This window comes from Chelonia mydas, chromosome 9 (genome assembly GCF_015237465.2).
Source record: "Chelonia mydas isolate rCheMyd1 chromosome 9, rCheMyd1.pri.v2, whole genome shotgun sequence".
NCBI lineage: Eukaryota > Metazoa > Chordata > Testudines > Cheloniidae > Chelonia > Chelonia mydas.
In genome coordinates this window covers 55,585,801-55,602,071 of record NC_057855.1, presented here as the reverse complement: position 1 = coordinate 55,602,071, position 16,271 = coordinate 55,585,801, and the positions used below count along the sequence as shown (strand labels likewise).

Genomic DNA, 16,271 nt, shown 5'->3' with positions numbered 1-16,271 from the left:
AGCAAGAAACCCAAGCTGGACAATCAAAACCAAGCTTCTGCTATAGCAGCCTAGAGCATTACTAACAGGTTACCAGGCTGTCTCCTAACGGAATGGTTTAAAATGTCCCCAGGTACCTTATGGATCCAGCTAGCAGAGGGTTAAATGCGTACAGCCAGTCGTGCATGTCCTTGTCGCTGCTTGCCTGAAGAAGGATTCCACGATGCTCCGTGCATACTGCAAACGTGTTGGGGGTCTGAAACAGACCAATGCCATGAATGAGTCCACCGGGCTACCTGAGATGACACTGAGCAATATGCAGCACAGCTTGGAGCATGAAGGGACATAGAACAGGACCCAGACAATGCCAGGGAAGATGCTATCACAGTAGGCTACGTTTCCTTGAATGTGAAATTCCTCTGCTTTTCTGAACAGACACAGATCAGAGCTCTGTTGTGGCTTCTCTACAGAGAGGAGAGTGGATTCTGACACCATGAGAACATTTCTCATTTTTAAAGGTGCAATTTCACCCTTTGGGACCCCGTGATGTCAAGGGAACTAGGTGTGAGCTGTTGAGCAGCACAGGATCTCGCTAAAGCTGGCTCTGTGGGGAGTATTAGCATACCACTGTGCTCCTAGACTCTCTTCTCCCTTCAACACCATGTTGTGAAGGTCACTGTTCCTTTCACGTACCAGTTTCTGATCCCTATGGTCTTTCCCCATCCTTGGCCCATAGCCATCACTGCAGCCCCTCCCTTTTACCTTTAACATGGTTTCAGACATGTGCTGCCATTCTGGTTCCCCCCTTGCACTTGTAGCACATCCCTGGACACGAGCTGTGCTTCCCCTGTTTTGCCCATGTCACGACCTCCAGCAATTACCTTGAGCATGGCCTGCTGGTCCTCACTGTACTCCACCTGAGCAGAGGAGAGGTTGAGGATGGCTCTCTCCACAGAGTCCTTGTCTGTGTTGTAGATGTAGACATAGGGGCGCCTCACAACCACATAGCGCTTCACCCAGCCGTTGGTGTGAGGCTCGAGGAAATGCAGGTAGCCTTTCTTTGAGACAATGGGACTGCAGAGGGCAAGACAGGGCAGTCTCATGCTTAGTGACTGAAGAAAACCACCCAGCAAAAGGGTTAAAACCCCAAGGACTTGTCCCTACTCTTGCTGTTTTGCAGATTGTCCCTCACCTCCTTCCTGCAAATCCCACCTCTCCCGATGCAGACTGCCAGCCTTGAACCTCCTGCCCTGTGACCTTCTTGTCACTTAGCAGCAGCTAGTCTGAATACCTTCCATCTTCCTATGTCCCCAGTTAGGCTTCCAGCCATTTGAGGAGGGAGCTGCATGTGGCTATACTGAGACAGGAACAACTGCCCACTCTAGCAGGGACAGCTCCAGCCATGAGGGCATTCAGAGTACACTGACACCTCCTGCTTCAAGTAAACCAACTGCTCATACCTCACCCGGATCTCCTGAATTATCGGGACCAGTAAGCGCTGCGTCTCTTTCTCATCTTCAGACCCACGTGTAGGAATTTCTTCGGTTCTCCTCCACTACGGGTTCTGGCTCAGGGCTTTCTGCCCTGGAAGAGAGATGGGAGGTTCTGGAAGGTGAAGAAAGGTATTTAATTACAATGATACCTTCACAGTGACTTTTGCCAATAGCCATCTCTGATTTTCTTCTGAAAACTGGCTAACTTGGTGCGCACGAAAGTGACCTACTGATCGCAGTGGCTAGACCCAGGCATAGCTATATCCCTGTGGAATCCCCCCCTCCAAATCACTGTCCATAGCTCATCACTTCTGGCCTTCAAACCTCCCGTGATGCTGGCACTGTATCTCTTCTGCACAGAGACTGATGGTTATGCCCAATCTCATGGTGGGTTGGTGTATGGACTAGCAATCAGGCTGACCCTGTACATGTTTGTTTGGGCCTCAGTGTGAATTTCTCAGCCCACAGTGGTCTGGGTGCATCTCTTACCTGACCTCAGTGGCATTATACTGTCCTTCTAGCAGTGATGGGCAGGTAGAAGAGGGAGTCAGGGTGGTGACACCAAGAGCTGGCATGGAGGGGTCTCTCAGCAGGGTTACAGACATTTCTGACAGCTGCAGGAGGAAAGAAATAATTTCCTAGAGTCAAAATCTAATCTGAGCTATAGGACATGAGTCTGGAAGGCAAAGGCCAAGTTTGTCTGGTGAACTGAAGACAATGGAGTTTCACCTGCTTATTCCTGGTACGAATTTGGGCCTAGCTGGGTAACGAGCACTCTCCTGTGCTGCAGAGACATTCCTCTTCCATATTTTGCATGGTTACTGGGGTCTTTTAAAGGTTATTCTGAACAGACGGGGAACAGCTTCTCAAAGTCAGTGTGATCCCTAGAGGAGAAGGGAGCTAGGCCGATATAACACAGTTGAGGGTGCTATCTTTTATAGCTCTTGCCTTTTGGTTAGAGCTGATATTAGATATACTAATGCCCTTGATTTTTCCCCACAGTTTACCAGCTAGGGAAAGTTTTACAGCCCTCTAGCAGATGCAGACTCCAGGGACGGGGCAGGTCACCAGACTTTCCTTCTCCGCACATACGTAATCTTCAGGGCAGATCATCTGCTCTTTCCCACTCCTTGCCTACATCTCCGTCCTGTTTCCTTTCCCTTTCCACTCCTGCGTGCTCCCAATGGAAAAGATATCAGGGACTGGCAGGGTCAGACCCACTGGGCCCTGCCCTCCTGTGCTCTGCTCTGGAGAAGTAAGTGGGAGGCAAAGTGAGAAGCTTTGTCACAGTGCTGACGCTGGCCTCCTTCTGGAGCTGGCCCTCTAGCCCTGAGGTCCCAGAGCACCAGTGTTTCTAGGCTAGTAGCCGGGGGGTGGGTTTCTGGAAGGCACTAGATTCACAAGACTGATCCCGCTCCTTCTCAGTCCCATAAGGGAGGAACTGCAGTCAGGCCAGGAGACAGATATTAGGAGAGGCAACTTCTCCTCCCCTCCTCTGCTCAGCCAAAGCAGAGATAGACGTGGAGGTGGTAATCTCATGGAATGCACCTCTCCAGTAGCAATGACTGTGGCATGCCATTGGTGTTAGCACACAGAGCCTGCTTAATGTGGAGTGAAATGGCACCTTGAGGCCTTGTCCGCATACCAGCAGGAATCTCCTGCTAAGATTCCCGATGCAGGCCAGGCCAGGAGCTCACTACCAGTAAGTGTCACTGTCTGAGAAGAACCAGCACTTCCATACTGCTTATCACATCATTGTTAGAAGCAGGGAGTGCTAATGATGCTGGGAAGTTGGTCCTACCTTGCTCTCGCTGGCGCTGATGCAGACATGGCTGTGACTGTACTCTCTGTTAAATGTATGTGTGAGGAGACGCAAGCACTGCAAGGAAAACAAAAGGCAACATCCAGTTGGCAAGCAAGACCTCTCCCCATGAACACATAAACATCTTCCAGTCCCGCCAGTAACTCTCTACATCTCCCCTTCTCTGCCAGTCCTGAAATGCGCGGCTCTGTCTCAGCTTCCTCTGGATAAATATTTCAAAGGCAACATTCTGCTGACCAGGAGGAACAGCTGTGAGCACCAAATCCATGTCATGGATTCCCCTGCTTGCCTCAGACCTTCCACAGATTCTCCTTCCATATCTCCTGCCCACTGCCTCCTCCCCTAATCACTGCCTCTGCTGAAACCCTCCTCCATGCTGTCACCTCCTTGCACCTCGATGAGGGCCACTCCCTTCTCTGTGGCCTTCCAACCTTCACTCCAGCCTATGTAGAATGCTGCTGCCCATCTGGTCTCCAGTGTTGAGCTCTCTAGAGGGGCTAGCTTGCTGCAATACAATACCTTGACGGCAAGCTCTTTTTGCCTCTCGCTGGGGGTCTCCAAGGGCGAGCTCCTGTCCTCTGAGGCACCATCTGCCGAGAGTGGAGAGGAGACACAGGAAGTGCTATGGGAGTCGGATTCCTCACTGGAACATGGGGACAGGGACTCCAGGCCTGATCTTTGGGTCGTCTCCAGCTTCTCACGCAGGAGGAGGTAGTGCCTCGTCTTCTCAACCTGGACAAAGACATTCACTCTCAAGTTCAAGTTTCTGGCACTTAACTTCACTTGCATTATTCCCTTCCCACTGCATTGCCTTGTTCAAACACATGGTGATGAGTACCTTGGAGTGAAGAAATGTCACAGATCCGATATGGGCTACTATGGGGACACTTTAAGATGACATTATACCACAACTATCAGAAACTCAACAAAATGCCAACTAGTGGCCTACAAAAAAAATGGTTTCCTAGCTTTCGTAACTGTTGTTCTTTGAGATGTATAACTCCTGTCCGTTCCATGCTAGGAGCGTGTGCACCCACGTGCACGACTACTGAAGATTTTTCTTAGTGGTATCTGTAGGGCCAACTCTGGTGCCTTCTCAGTTCCTTCTTGCCATTGACTCCGACTGGGGAAAGAGGGCAGGTCACGGAATGGACATGAGCAACACATCTCAAAGAATAACAGTTACGAAAGGTAGGTAACTGTTTTTACTTCTTTGAACGACCATCACGGGCGGTAAGAAGGGACTGAGAGAGCACAGTGCCAGCAGCACCTCATATACCAGCGCATGAGTGCGGGGCTCCCGCAGGTGCCGGAGCCGGTCCTATGAATACCACCAAGGGAAAAATCTCTAGGAGTTGTGCACATGGGCTCGCACACACCTAGCCTGGAATCAACATGAATTGTAGAAGATTAGGGTTGGAAGAGACTTCAGGAGATCATCTAGTCTAACCCCCTCCTCAAAGCAGGACCAACACCAACTAAATCATCCCAGGCAGGGCTTTGTCAAGCCGGGCCTTAAAAACCTCTTAAGGAAGGAGATTCCACCACCTCCCTAGGTAACCTATTCCAATGCTTCACCACCCTCCTAGTGAAATAATTTTTCCTAATATCCAACCTAGACCTCTCCCACTGCAACTTGAGACCATTGCTTCTTGTTCTATCATCTGCCATGACTGAGAACAGCCGAGCTCTATCCTCTTTGGAACCCCCCTTCAGGTAGTTGAAGGCTGCTATCAAATCCTCTCCCACTCGTCTCTTCAGACTAAATAAGCCCAGTTCCCTCAGCCTCTCCTCGTAAGTCATGTGCCCCGGCCCCCTAATCATTTTCATTGCCCTTTGCTGGATTCTCTCCAATTTGTCCACATCTCTTCTGTAGTGAGGGCCCCAAAACTGGATGCAATACTCCAGATGTGGCCTCACCAGTGCAGAATAGAGGGGAATAATCACTTCCATAGATCTGCTGGCAACGCTCCTACTAGTGCAGCCCAGTATGCCATTAGCCTTCTTGGCAACAAGGGCACACTGTTGACTCATATCCAGTTTCTTGTCCACTATAATCCCTAGGTCCTTTTAGGCAGAAGTGCCACTTAGCCAGTCGGTCCCCAGCCTTTAGCAGTGTCTGGGATTCTTCCGTCCTAAGTGCAGGACTCTGCACTTGTCGTTGTTGAACCTCATCAGATTTCTTTTGGCCCAATCCTCCAGTTTGTCTAGGTCACTCTGGACCCTATCCCTACCCTCCAGCATATCTACATCTCCTCCCAGCTTAGTGTGATCCGTGAATTTGCTGAGGGTGCAATACATCCCACCATCCAGATCATTAATGAAGCAAGCACTCGAAGAAAAACGTAAGAGATCTCTGCACAGCCCTCCCTGCTAAAGCTTTGTAGGTCCAAATTGCCACACACCAGTGCTTGAGCTCTGCAAGACAAGTCATGGGGATGGAGTCAAATGGTGGGAAAGCAGCACCAGCTGTTGCATGTTGTATTTGCTTCTAGTGTACCTCAAAGGCAAAGCATCAGATACACCTTAGTGGACATGGGTAGGAGAAGCTGCCAGTTAAACAGGATGTTTCACCTTGCATTTCGCCATTACAAGTCAAGGTCCATTGGCTGACTGAAGTTCCTGGCAATAGGTTTCTAGGGTGCAGTCTTACCTCTTGTAGGAGGCTGAGTTTCTCCAGTTCCCACTGATGATCCAGGATGAGGCTGTCACTTCGAGGTCTCCACCCAGCCAGGTTCTCCTCGCCCCGCACGTATGCAACAGAGGTGTCCAGCACACGCCTGCGTCGTCTCTGCATACCTGCAGGAGAGAGGATCTCCGCTTTAGAGATCATTGGTCATGCCTTTAGACTGGGGCTGGTAAGATGGAGAATGGCCTAAGGTGATGCATATCTAATTGTAGACATGCTCCATATATCTGCACTGCAGCACGGTATCGTGTGTGTGTGTGTGTGTCAAGTTTTGGGGAGATAATGACATGCATAGACTATCCGTTCTCCGTCTCCCCCCTGCCCAGCATGGGACTGGATATGCTGGTTTGCTGCAGGTGCTGACCTTCACAACCTGTCATCTAATAAAGACAGAAAGGGTCACACATATTAATCCACTTAAGCCAATGGCATTACACCAGGGATGGATTTGGCCCTCAAAGTTTAAGTCCTTTTAAAAAATAAGTACCCAAAACAATCCAACCCCAAAATGAATTCCAGGGGTTTTGGTCCCCTTTAAATTCCAGCAATGGAGTCCCCATGGGGAAAATAACCCCTAAAGCAACCCAGAGGTAGAGATGAACTTCCCACCTGGACTGCCGGCATCAGCCACACGGCAAAGGCTGAGCTCATACACCCCAGTCACACGGTTACTGCAAGCAAACGGAAGGCAAAAGGTTATACACTGCTGAGGGCAAATGCTCCTCACACAGACCCTTTTCTGCAGGATGCAGTGGCTGGGAGGTGTCAGCTAGGGAAATGGGGCTCAGGTCCCAGCTGTGACAATGGTGGGTTTGCCCTAATTCTCATTACAAAGCGACTAGCCAGCAATAACAATGTGGTACATAATTTGTTAGAAGAGCGTTGAACAAGCTCTTGCTCTGGCAATGTCCTTCAAATTCTCCTCCTGAATGTTCATGCTCAGAGAGCTGTGATGGGGCCTGCAGTCCACCTCCTGCTCTCTAGCACATTGCAACAAAGGGTTAGTAGTGCATTAAACACCCTCAAGTGATCTTTCTTCTCCACCAGGGACATCCCTGGGAGCCCTATGCCTGCCTTCCAGCTGATCTCCTTTACTCTCCCACTCTCAGGTCAATGCCAGATGGACTAGTCTAGCTGAAAAGGACTGGACATTGGTCCCTTCAGAGCCCACGAGTAATGCCTCTGTGCTGGCTGAGTGGGTAGGTGGGGGTCATGAGGCACTTCCTCTTCCTTGCCAGCTTGAGAACAGCAATCCTATAGCCCCAGCATACTGTGCCACTACTAGATAACCAGGTTAGCCCGCATCCTCCCATGGAACACAGTATCTGGATCCTGGGGCTGTTATAATGCACTGATTTCCGGACAAGGAAGGAAGGAAAGGAGAGAAAGATAATCATAGCCCATTCCAGAACCTCAGCGTTAGTCCCTGTTCTCATGTCCTTTCTGGCAGAGAACAGTGTACGTGAACACGCAACACTGCACAATCACCAGGGAACACAGGGCCTGATTCTTCATTACTTTGCACCTTGTGCAATCATTTGCCCCTATGCAGTGAGCGGAAGTCACCTCCAGATCAGAAAGGTAGCATTTCACACACACCCACTGTGCACAGATTTCACTGTCTACACAAGCTGTGAGGCCCTGGGGAACCAGCAGGGGTGAAAGTAACTGAGGCCACTTACCGGTACAGGGTGGGGCGGCTCCGGCCCCCAGAAGGGGCGGGGCCTCGGGTGGAAGGGGTGGGGCTGTGGGGGGTCAGCATCCCCCAGCTAGCCCTTTGAGTCCGGCTGGCCCGCGCTGCCCAGGGCTCCCGTGTTGATTTAAAGGGCCCAGGGCTCCGGACGCCGCTGCTGCCGTAGCAGCAGCGGCGTCCGGAGCCCCAGCCCCTTTTAAATCGCTGGCCCCAGGGCAGCTACTCCCTTTGCCCCACCCCCTGCCCGTCGGCGGCCAGGGGGCCAAAAGTGGCAGGAACGTTAAAGCGCTGCAGGGTCCTTTGTTGCGGCAGCGCTTTAATGTTGCTGCGCCCCCCACCGACAGGGGAGGCAAAAGGGGCAGGGACATTAAAGCGCTGCCGTGGCAACGCTTTACTGTGGGCTGGGTATGGGCCGATGCGGGTTCTTACTGGTACACAGGACCGGCCCCTACCGGCTCCCTTTCACCCCTGGGAACCAGGTCCATGATTTCTAGCTGTGCCAGACAGACTATATTTCCTGCGATACCCTTACTGTAGGACTGCACTTGATGCAGCTTGTTCAAGGCTATGTTACCAATCCAACCCCTCAGAACAGGCTATTCCATTTAGTTTTTTACAAACATAACAAAGCCCCCATCCCATGCTCTGGGTGCCCCAGCACAGTTTCATTCCACAGTGCAATAGCATGATAGAACAGACCGCTCTTTCAACCCTAATAAATACACACCAGCAAACAAAATAAAAGTCCTCCACAACAGACATCATAACTTTTCCAGCCCTGAATCCCGCCCACCTCAAGACATTTTTGCAAAAAGAAATTCTGTTTCAGTCAATAAATTTCAGGTTTTTGTCAAAAAACAACTTTTGTTTGGTATTTGGTAACAGTTTTAAACCAATACACCTTCTTGATAAAAACCTGAAAACTTTCAACAACAATGAACAAATCTTTTTCCTCAACCTTTTTTGCAAGAGAAAATAATCATTTCCTGGCCAGCTCTGGTTATCACGCCCCTTGCATGACTAACACAGAGCTCCTCTGGAAACAATTACATCAATAAATCAGGATCCTCTGATCAGGATCCTGCAGTGTGTGGAACTAGTTTATTCACTTTAGAGTGGTAAGGGCAGATAGAAGCCTAGTGGGATATTTAAAAGCTGCTAGGTGCCTAAATATCTTTGTGGATTTGGGCCTAAGTGCCTTGGGAAGGTTTGGGGTGACCAGCACTATGGACAGCTAAGACATTGTTAATAACCATTGCTAATTATTATTCAGTGTCTTCCTTCCTCCTTTTGAAAAGGGAAGGAGATTCCTCTACCTCTCTGAGGCCCGCAGGCTCCCGCTGCCAAAGAGATTGCGGATGGAGCGAGACGCTGGAAGTTTGGCATCTCTGGAGTAGAAGACCATGCAGAAATCTTTGGTGATCACAGCTGGCTGGGTGCAGTTCTCCATCTGCAGTAGGGTGGAGAAAAAGGATGAAGGGAGAATTATGGAGATGGCTCCTAATGAGGCTAACATCAACTCCTCCCCATCAGTTTGAGTGAGGGATGACAGTGTCTGTAATGTTAGTAAAGACTGTGTCTGAGTGGTCCATATTCAGAGAGAAGATTGCACTGTGACTAGACAATAGTGATTCCAGGGCTTTATCATATGTCGTTTCCTAATGTACATGCCTCAAACTATGAGGCCAGCCATTCTAGAATGACTCAAGCATGCCCAGGGAAAGTGGATATCAACTGGATTATTTCTTTCCTGCTTTACTCTTGGGATTTCGCAAAGGCCAAATTGCCGACTCTATAAAGAATATTCAGCAGAGGGTTGTGGGCTTGATTCTCCACTGGGCCAAGCCATTCTGCTCCCCTGCTCCTGGGCTTCTGCAAGAAGATTTCCCCACCACTCTGATAAAAAGCTTTTGGAAGGGGAGGGCCAACCTTAGAGAAAATGCCTGTTCTCACAGAGTTAATAGCCTTGAGCAAAACTAGGCCTAAACCAAGCAAGGGCACTTTTGGGCACTGCCTTTTCAGGAACATGCTCAATGAATGTTAAGTAGCCCCCTGCCTTTCCCCTGCTGCTGATTACAACCAGCCCTTTCTTCTCTGTTACATGCAGTGACCTTCTTCTTTGTGTTCCTGACACCAGCTGTCTAGTTTTCAGCGTTTCTCCTTCCAGATGCTGCCCGGAGCTGATCTTTCCACCTACCCCCAAACTGCACTGTTTATTTTGTTTGTTAGCACTGGGCCCCATCCCACCAGGCGCGAAGCACCCTTGACTCGCACTGATCTTGGAGGAGACACTCTGCTCCGCACAGGACCACTCCTGTGGACAACAGTCGCCAAACAACTGAGGATCTGGCCCAACCCAACGGCCCTACCCCGATGACAGCACCCTGGCCCTGGAAGACAATCGTCCATGACACTGCAGGGAACTTCTGAGCATCTGGAGGAGAACACAAGCTCAGAGAGATGGACACAGCATGCAGAGAAACACCAAGTGCTGGACTGTCACCTGACAATGCAGCCCGAGGAAGGGCTTATGTGTCACTGCACTGCTCTACAAGCAGGGCATGACTCAGATTCTAACTTTCTCCCAAGCATTGGTTCTGGTGCGCAGGCTGGCGGGCTGCTGTGTTAGTGGTGACTGCACCCACTCCCTGCCCACATGCACAGGGTGTGGAGTAGCAGTCTGTATTGGCTTTGGCAACGAGCACCCATTACGCCCTGTTACTGCCAGAGGTATAGCAATGTACCCAGCCGAGCCTGATGGTTCTAATTCTGAACTGCACTGATTTCAGTGGAGCTACCTTACTGTAAAACTGGCATGCTTGAGTGGGGACTCAGGCCCTGCAGCTCTGGGTTATCTGGCAGTGTTAGAACTGTCTGCACATGAGGGATAGTGTACATTGTGCAAACATCTTGAGTTACTTTGAAGAACTGGAGTAGCTCATGCAAGGGGCTGGAGTAGAGGGGAGGTGGAAGAACCTTGCTCTCACAGATCATATTGCCTACTCTGTGCACTGATGGGCAGGTTAAAGAATACAGGAAGGTTCTTGCCTCAATGTAAGCAGACAGGGTAATGAAGATTTTCTCTCTGTAAGGGGTGACTCGGTTCAACAGCAGGGAGTTGTGCATGGAGCTGTCCCACGCTGCTTCAAACTGGTAAAACGTCCTGGAAGGAAACAGCAGAGGGCTGGTAAAAACACAACTACACCTTAAGTTAGAGCTGCAGAAACATGTAACATGCACACACGTAACCACATTTGTGACAGATGAGCAGCCATTCTGGAATTCTCAGGTTCAACTCTCAGGAGGGCAGGCTGAGGGGAAAACACATGTTCCCCCCCACTTGCTCTGAAAGATATTGTAACATTTCCGTGAGGAAGCTTCATTTGAGGGATCTGTATTACAAATATGAGGAAGAATCTTCTGTGTGGATTGCACATGGACAGAGAAGGTTTGAAAGCAGTGGGATGCAGCCTATTGGCAATACTATGGAAACGGGAGGAGTGCAAGAGAAGGACAGAAAGAAAGCTAGAGGAGATGGAGAAAAGGAAATAGCTGTATCAGCACCAAGTACTGCCTCTAGTCAAAAGAAATGTGCAGCACTTCAGGGCCACATCTCTGCAGTCAAATAGGCTTCCTTCCACATGAAGGAAGACTGACTTTTCTGTGAGCATGGTCAGAACGGAAGAGAGTGAGGATGCTTAGTGGAGTGATTGCTGTCGTCTCTCTCAGGCACTTTACGCTCTCAGTGATTTTTTTACCTTTTACCTGACACCAAAACCGACCACTTCCCTCCAAGGTTAAGCTGTGAGCTCAAAATGTCCATCAAAGCTCGGCAGAGTTAATTCCTTCCTACTGTTCATCTCTGGCACAAAGCCACAGACTCTGAGCCAGCTGAGCATTTGCCTAAGCAAGTTCAACTCCAGTGAACTCCATAGTGCCAGGGTGAATTTGACCCTCCATGTTCATTGTCCCCTTGCTCCCCTCATTTAATGTCTGTGCTAAATTAAGAGGGCTGAAAGAGGAATTTAATATCCATGGCCCCAAAGCATTTAAACATTGGCTTAACTTAAAGTACTGCTTAAGTGGCTTTGAAGTCAAAGGGATGTAAGCATGTGCCTAACATTAAGCATATGTTTCCATGCTTTGCTGAACAGAGATGGATTTCTGAATCAGGCCCCAGGCTCATTCTTTCTAAACACCTACACTCTGGCCACCAACACATCCACTCATTGTCCCTTTCTCCTGTGAAATTAGGCTCATTCTTTCTAAACACCTACACTGTGGCCACCAACACATCCACTCATTGTCCCTTTCTCCTGTGAAATTAGCTGCACTGATCTCAAGAAGTAAATATGTGCATATATTGGAATACAGAGCTGGGCTTTTGGGAAGTTTGCCTGCCAAATTAATGCAGTTTTGGGAGAGACAAGCTGGTACCATAAAAGATATCAATCCTGCCCACAGGTAATCGGAACTGGTAGTATCTGTGCTCTGCTGCACTTCCTGGAAACACCACTTCTAGAGACAGGACTTCCATGAAGGACATCACAGCCTGACACTTCAGCACTGTCAGGTGATGGGAACTCTCTTCTTGCCCTATCATTTTTAGGGTCAATATTTTCTGGCTGGAACAAATTAAGCTCAGGTCCCAAAATCCCTGACCTGTCTTGGGTCATTAGAACAGCCCACTATGCTGACAGTCTCTTTGTTGAGACCATCTGACTCTCAGCTCTAGTGTTTAGGGTTTACCTTCCAGCATACTGAAGACTACTTTTGAAAGCCACATTCAGAAGCCAATCAAAGATGACATCTACTCAGGACTCCCCCTAATTTCCGTTTGAGCATACTCAAGAAAACATGGTTCAAAACCATTTCCACACAGACATTCCACCATCACAGCTCACCAACACTCTGTATCAACATAGTCAAACATCTCTTTAACAAGATCCCAGGACTGTTCTTAGAAAACGATGTGTTGGATTGGATCCCACTCTGGGGAGCAAGGAGAGACTCTTGTTAAAGCACAATTGACCATGTTTGTTGATACACTGTTATCTCATTTTAAACACCACATTGTAAATAACATGAGATAATTGTTCTGGAACATGTCGCAAACACTGAAACTAAATGAGAAAGACCAGCACCACTGTTAGAAACAAGTCACTGGAGGACAGGTAACTCCAAAGGGAAGGATATAAGATAAGAAAAGGAGGATTATAAGAAAAAGGAGCAAAAAGCAGAGGAACAAGTCGGAGAAGAAAGAGAGAAAAGCAGAAGGGAACAGACAGAGCAAGTACGCGTGAGAAAAGTGAGAAATACCTAGTGTAATTTCCCAGTGAAATGCTGTAAGTGGAAGGCAACCCAAGACAAGCACACAACATACAACCACACAAAGAAATTAAAACGTTAGAAAGCATTGTTGATATGGGGTCTGGTAACAAGCTAACTCCATAGCTCCAGGGTGTGTGGGTAGGTGTGGAGAGGTGGTAGTCAGAGCTAGTTGTAAGTTTGCTGCTGGTGGAGAACCAGGAAGGAAACAAAGATCACATTCTCTCTCCATCCTCGTCGTGGTGATGTAACAGGACGAACCCTGGGCCAGACAGTTTCACAGAACCCTGGATATGCAAAGGATTCCCACACCCACCCTGCCCACAATAGGGGAATTTAGATTCTGTTCATTCAGTTAATGGGCTTTCCTGCCCTGCTGTATCAATGGATCTCTGTCCTTGCCCGCAGAGAACAGCCTCTTTTGTAACAACTACTTGGGGCATGGACTACAAAACCTATTGAAACTAGGTTCCATTGCCCCTCATGCGGTCAGAGATGGGAGAAGTTTTAGCATGCATGTTCACTAATACCACAACAGCCTTTCAGCTCCCTTCCAAGAAAGATGCCATTAAGCGTGCATCATTTCTATCACGCTGGTGGACAACTGATGTTATTAATGTCAATGATGCACCATCTCAGAGAGCCACAGACACAGCATGCTGTGTGGTTGAGAACTTGGGACTAAATATGCACCTTTTAAATGTAAGAGCAAGGAGTGAGCAGTGCAGATCTTGTGGACCCTCAGCATATACCTGCTTCTGTGAGTGCTTTTTCATCTGGATGCCCCAAGAGAGCCATTTGTTTTGAGAGCTCCTTCCCACACATTAGACCAAAAATCAACTTCAGCCCTATTTCCTCTGGAGAGGGGAAGGGTACCCTGTTTCCAGTCATTCAAATTCAGAGTTTCTGCCAATGTACTTTGATCCTGAGCTGCAATTCCCTTGCTGTTCCAGTCCGGGGCCTCTCTTGAGTAGGGTCTCCCAATCCCAACAAACTGCATCGAGTAGTCAGGTGGTTTTGCAGTATATCAAAATGAGGAGTGGGTGAGGCCACCACATCCCCTTTTCATTTGTCACCTGATCCAAAATTTGCACTCTGGTCCCCAGACTAGTGAATTAGCCCAACGCACTGTGTAAGTTCTGTCATTGTTCATTCATGCATGCATGCTTTCAATCCTGAAGCCAACAGCTTTTCATATTGCAGAACGAAGCTAAGGATAACTTGCAGCAGACTGAGCAAACGGTTAGTTCCAGCAAAGAGAACAGGGGACTCTAGTGCAAATTGTTTTTAAAAGTAAATACTGTATTTTGCAATGTGCTTCCCTAAAGAAACCAAACCAAACTAGTCAAATGTTGTAAAGCACAAACCATGTCCCTTCTTCTCCCCTCCTCCCACTCCGCCCCCAAACTGGAAAGATATTCTGATCTGCCTGCTCTGGTATGATCCCACATGTTTGGGCCTGAGGTGCAGTTGTGGGGTAGGATTTAAATGCTTTCCCATAGCATGTGTTGAATTCCACCACAAGAGTCTGTTGCAAACCCCTTTGCAAAGACCTGAGAACCAGAAAGAGATGGCATGTCCCACCCATGCTCTGGTTTGGTGGCACAAAGGGGCTGTAAGATAGGCTTACCCAGCCAGCTGAGCATCCCCAGGGTGGGAAATCCATGGGGGGCTAAAGCTATGTTGCCACTACACTAGCCACTCCCATAGCCCTCACTGCAGGGGATGTTGCCAGCGAGGGGCCTAGCCAGAGCATTCAGGAAAGGCCTGGCTGGCATAATGACACCCTGGAGGCCAAACTATGGGTGGAAAGCCACCTTTGCCCCCCATGACCCTGGCAATGGGTCCTGCCCTGAGTACAGGGCTTGAGCAGACCAGACAATAATATTGTATTAGCCAAACAAAATGTTGTGGGACTGATTTTGATGTTAGTTTCACCAGTGTAAACTGGAAAACTGAATTCAGTGGCATGGCACTGGGGTAAATGAGATCACAGTTGGGCCCAATATTTGAAAAACTTAGAGTTGCAAATGCACAGTGGCCATGTGACTTGTCTGTAATTAAAGAAGAGCTTGCTTAGTAAAAAATATGAGCTGCATAGTAATTGCCTTGGAAGCGAATGCATGTTGATTTATGAGACAGAAATCATCATGTCCTGTATTTAACAAGTAATGCAAAGCTCCACAAATGCCATGAAAAGCAAGAGCACTTGCATAATACAAACACTGCTAGATTTTCAAAGTAGAGTTAAAAACAAAACCTAAATCTAAACCCTAGTGGAATAAAGTCTTCCCTTTCTCCACTAAAAAGAATGATGGCAGAGTTTCATTTCTAATTTAAAACTTGATTCTGCAACACTTTACTCATCAAAGGAAATCAGTCTCTAGTAGTTAGGAATACTCTAGATTCGGCGTTGGGGTTTTTTATGCCATTGAGAATTTGCTCTCAGTCCCTGTACTGGCTTCCACAGATTTCTTCCTAATGTTATTCCTGCCATAAATGGGTAACTGCAAGATAAAGAATCAGACCAAAGACTAAGGATTCAGTAAAAGGAATCTCAGGTATCTAGTCCATTACTCCTTGTCACAAATCTAGCCTAGGGGTAGGAAAAACACTCCAAAATCAAGTTCCCAGGCTTCTGGTGCCCTTTACTCTGCCTCTGATGGCTAAAGAGTTAATTCGCCAAAGGCCAAAGCCCATTGAAATCAAGAGAAAAGCTCCCACCGACTTCAACAAGTTTTGGATCAGGTCCTTAGTGCTTAAATTCATGGCCCAAAACCTTTGTTGACGCAGAGTTACGGCTGAAAAGCAGTGCCTCGTACCCTTCCAGAACAGCAATGTTATATTCTTAGTTCCCTGCACAGCTGGCAATTCAGAGTTAAAGTGCAAACCAGCCCCACCCCCCAACCTTAACTCTGCCCTCATTGAGTGATGCCCCAGTCTGCCCCTATCACATATGACAACCTCTATCTTTCCAGGAGATACGGAGCACTGTGGGGACACTGGGAGAAACTGTCAGACCATATCCTCACTAAGGCAAAAGAATAATGTAGGTCAGGCTTAGTGAGCACCAGCTGGCTAAGCCTGGCCTGAACCATTTCACCTGCTCTGTACACACCACCCCATAGCTGCCAGATGTCACCACGCTTGATCCTTGTCTTAAGGAGTCCCTCTGGAATATCATCTGTGTGACACTACACCTCATATTTCTCATGGTATATTATATAATTATGATGCATTTTGTACAAGATGGGTCACATAAGGTGT

General features: G+C 48.3%; 1 protein-coding gene across 1 annotated transcript in view; it reads right to left on the bottom strand.

Annotated features, from left to right (window-relative positions):
* Nucleotides 1-16,271, bottom strand: part of KIF1A (kinesin family member 1A) — a 218,167-nt gene that overhangs the window by 7,558 nt on the left and 194,338 nt on the right. Inside the window, 11 exon segments of the mRNA XM_043522362.1 lie at nt 117-235; nt 861-1,053; nt 1,440-1,514; nt 1,516-1,584; nt 1,962-2,086; nt 3,274-3,351; nt 3,814-4,026; nt 5,948-6,093; nt 6,593-6,654; nt 8,993-9,126; nt 10,725-10,839. Of these exon segments, the coding sequence (XP_043378297.1) occupies nt 117-235; nt 861-1,053; nt 1,440-1,514; nt 1,516-1,584; nt 1,962-2,086; nt 3,274-3,351; nt 3,814-4,026; nt 5,948-6,093; nt 6,593-6,654; nt 8,993-9,126; nt 10,725-10,839 (1,329 nt within the window).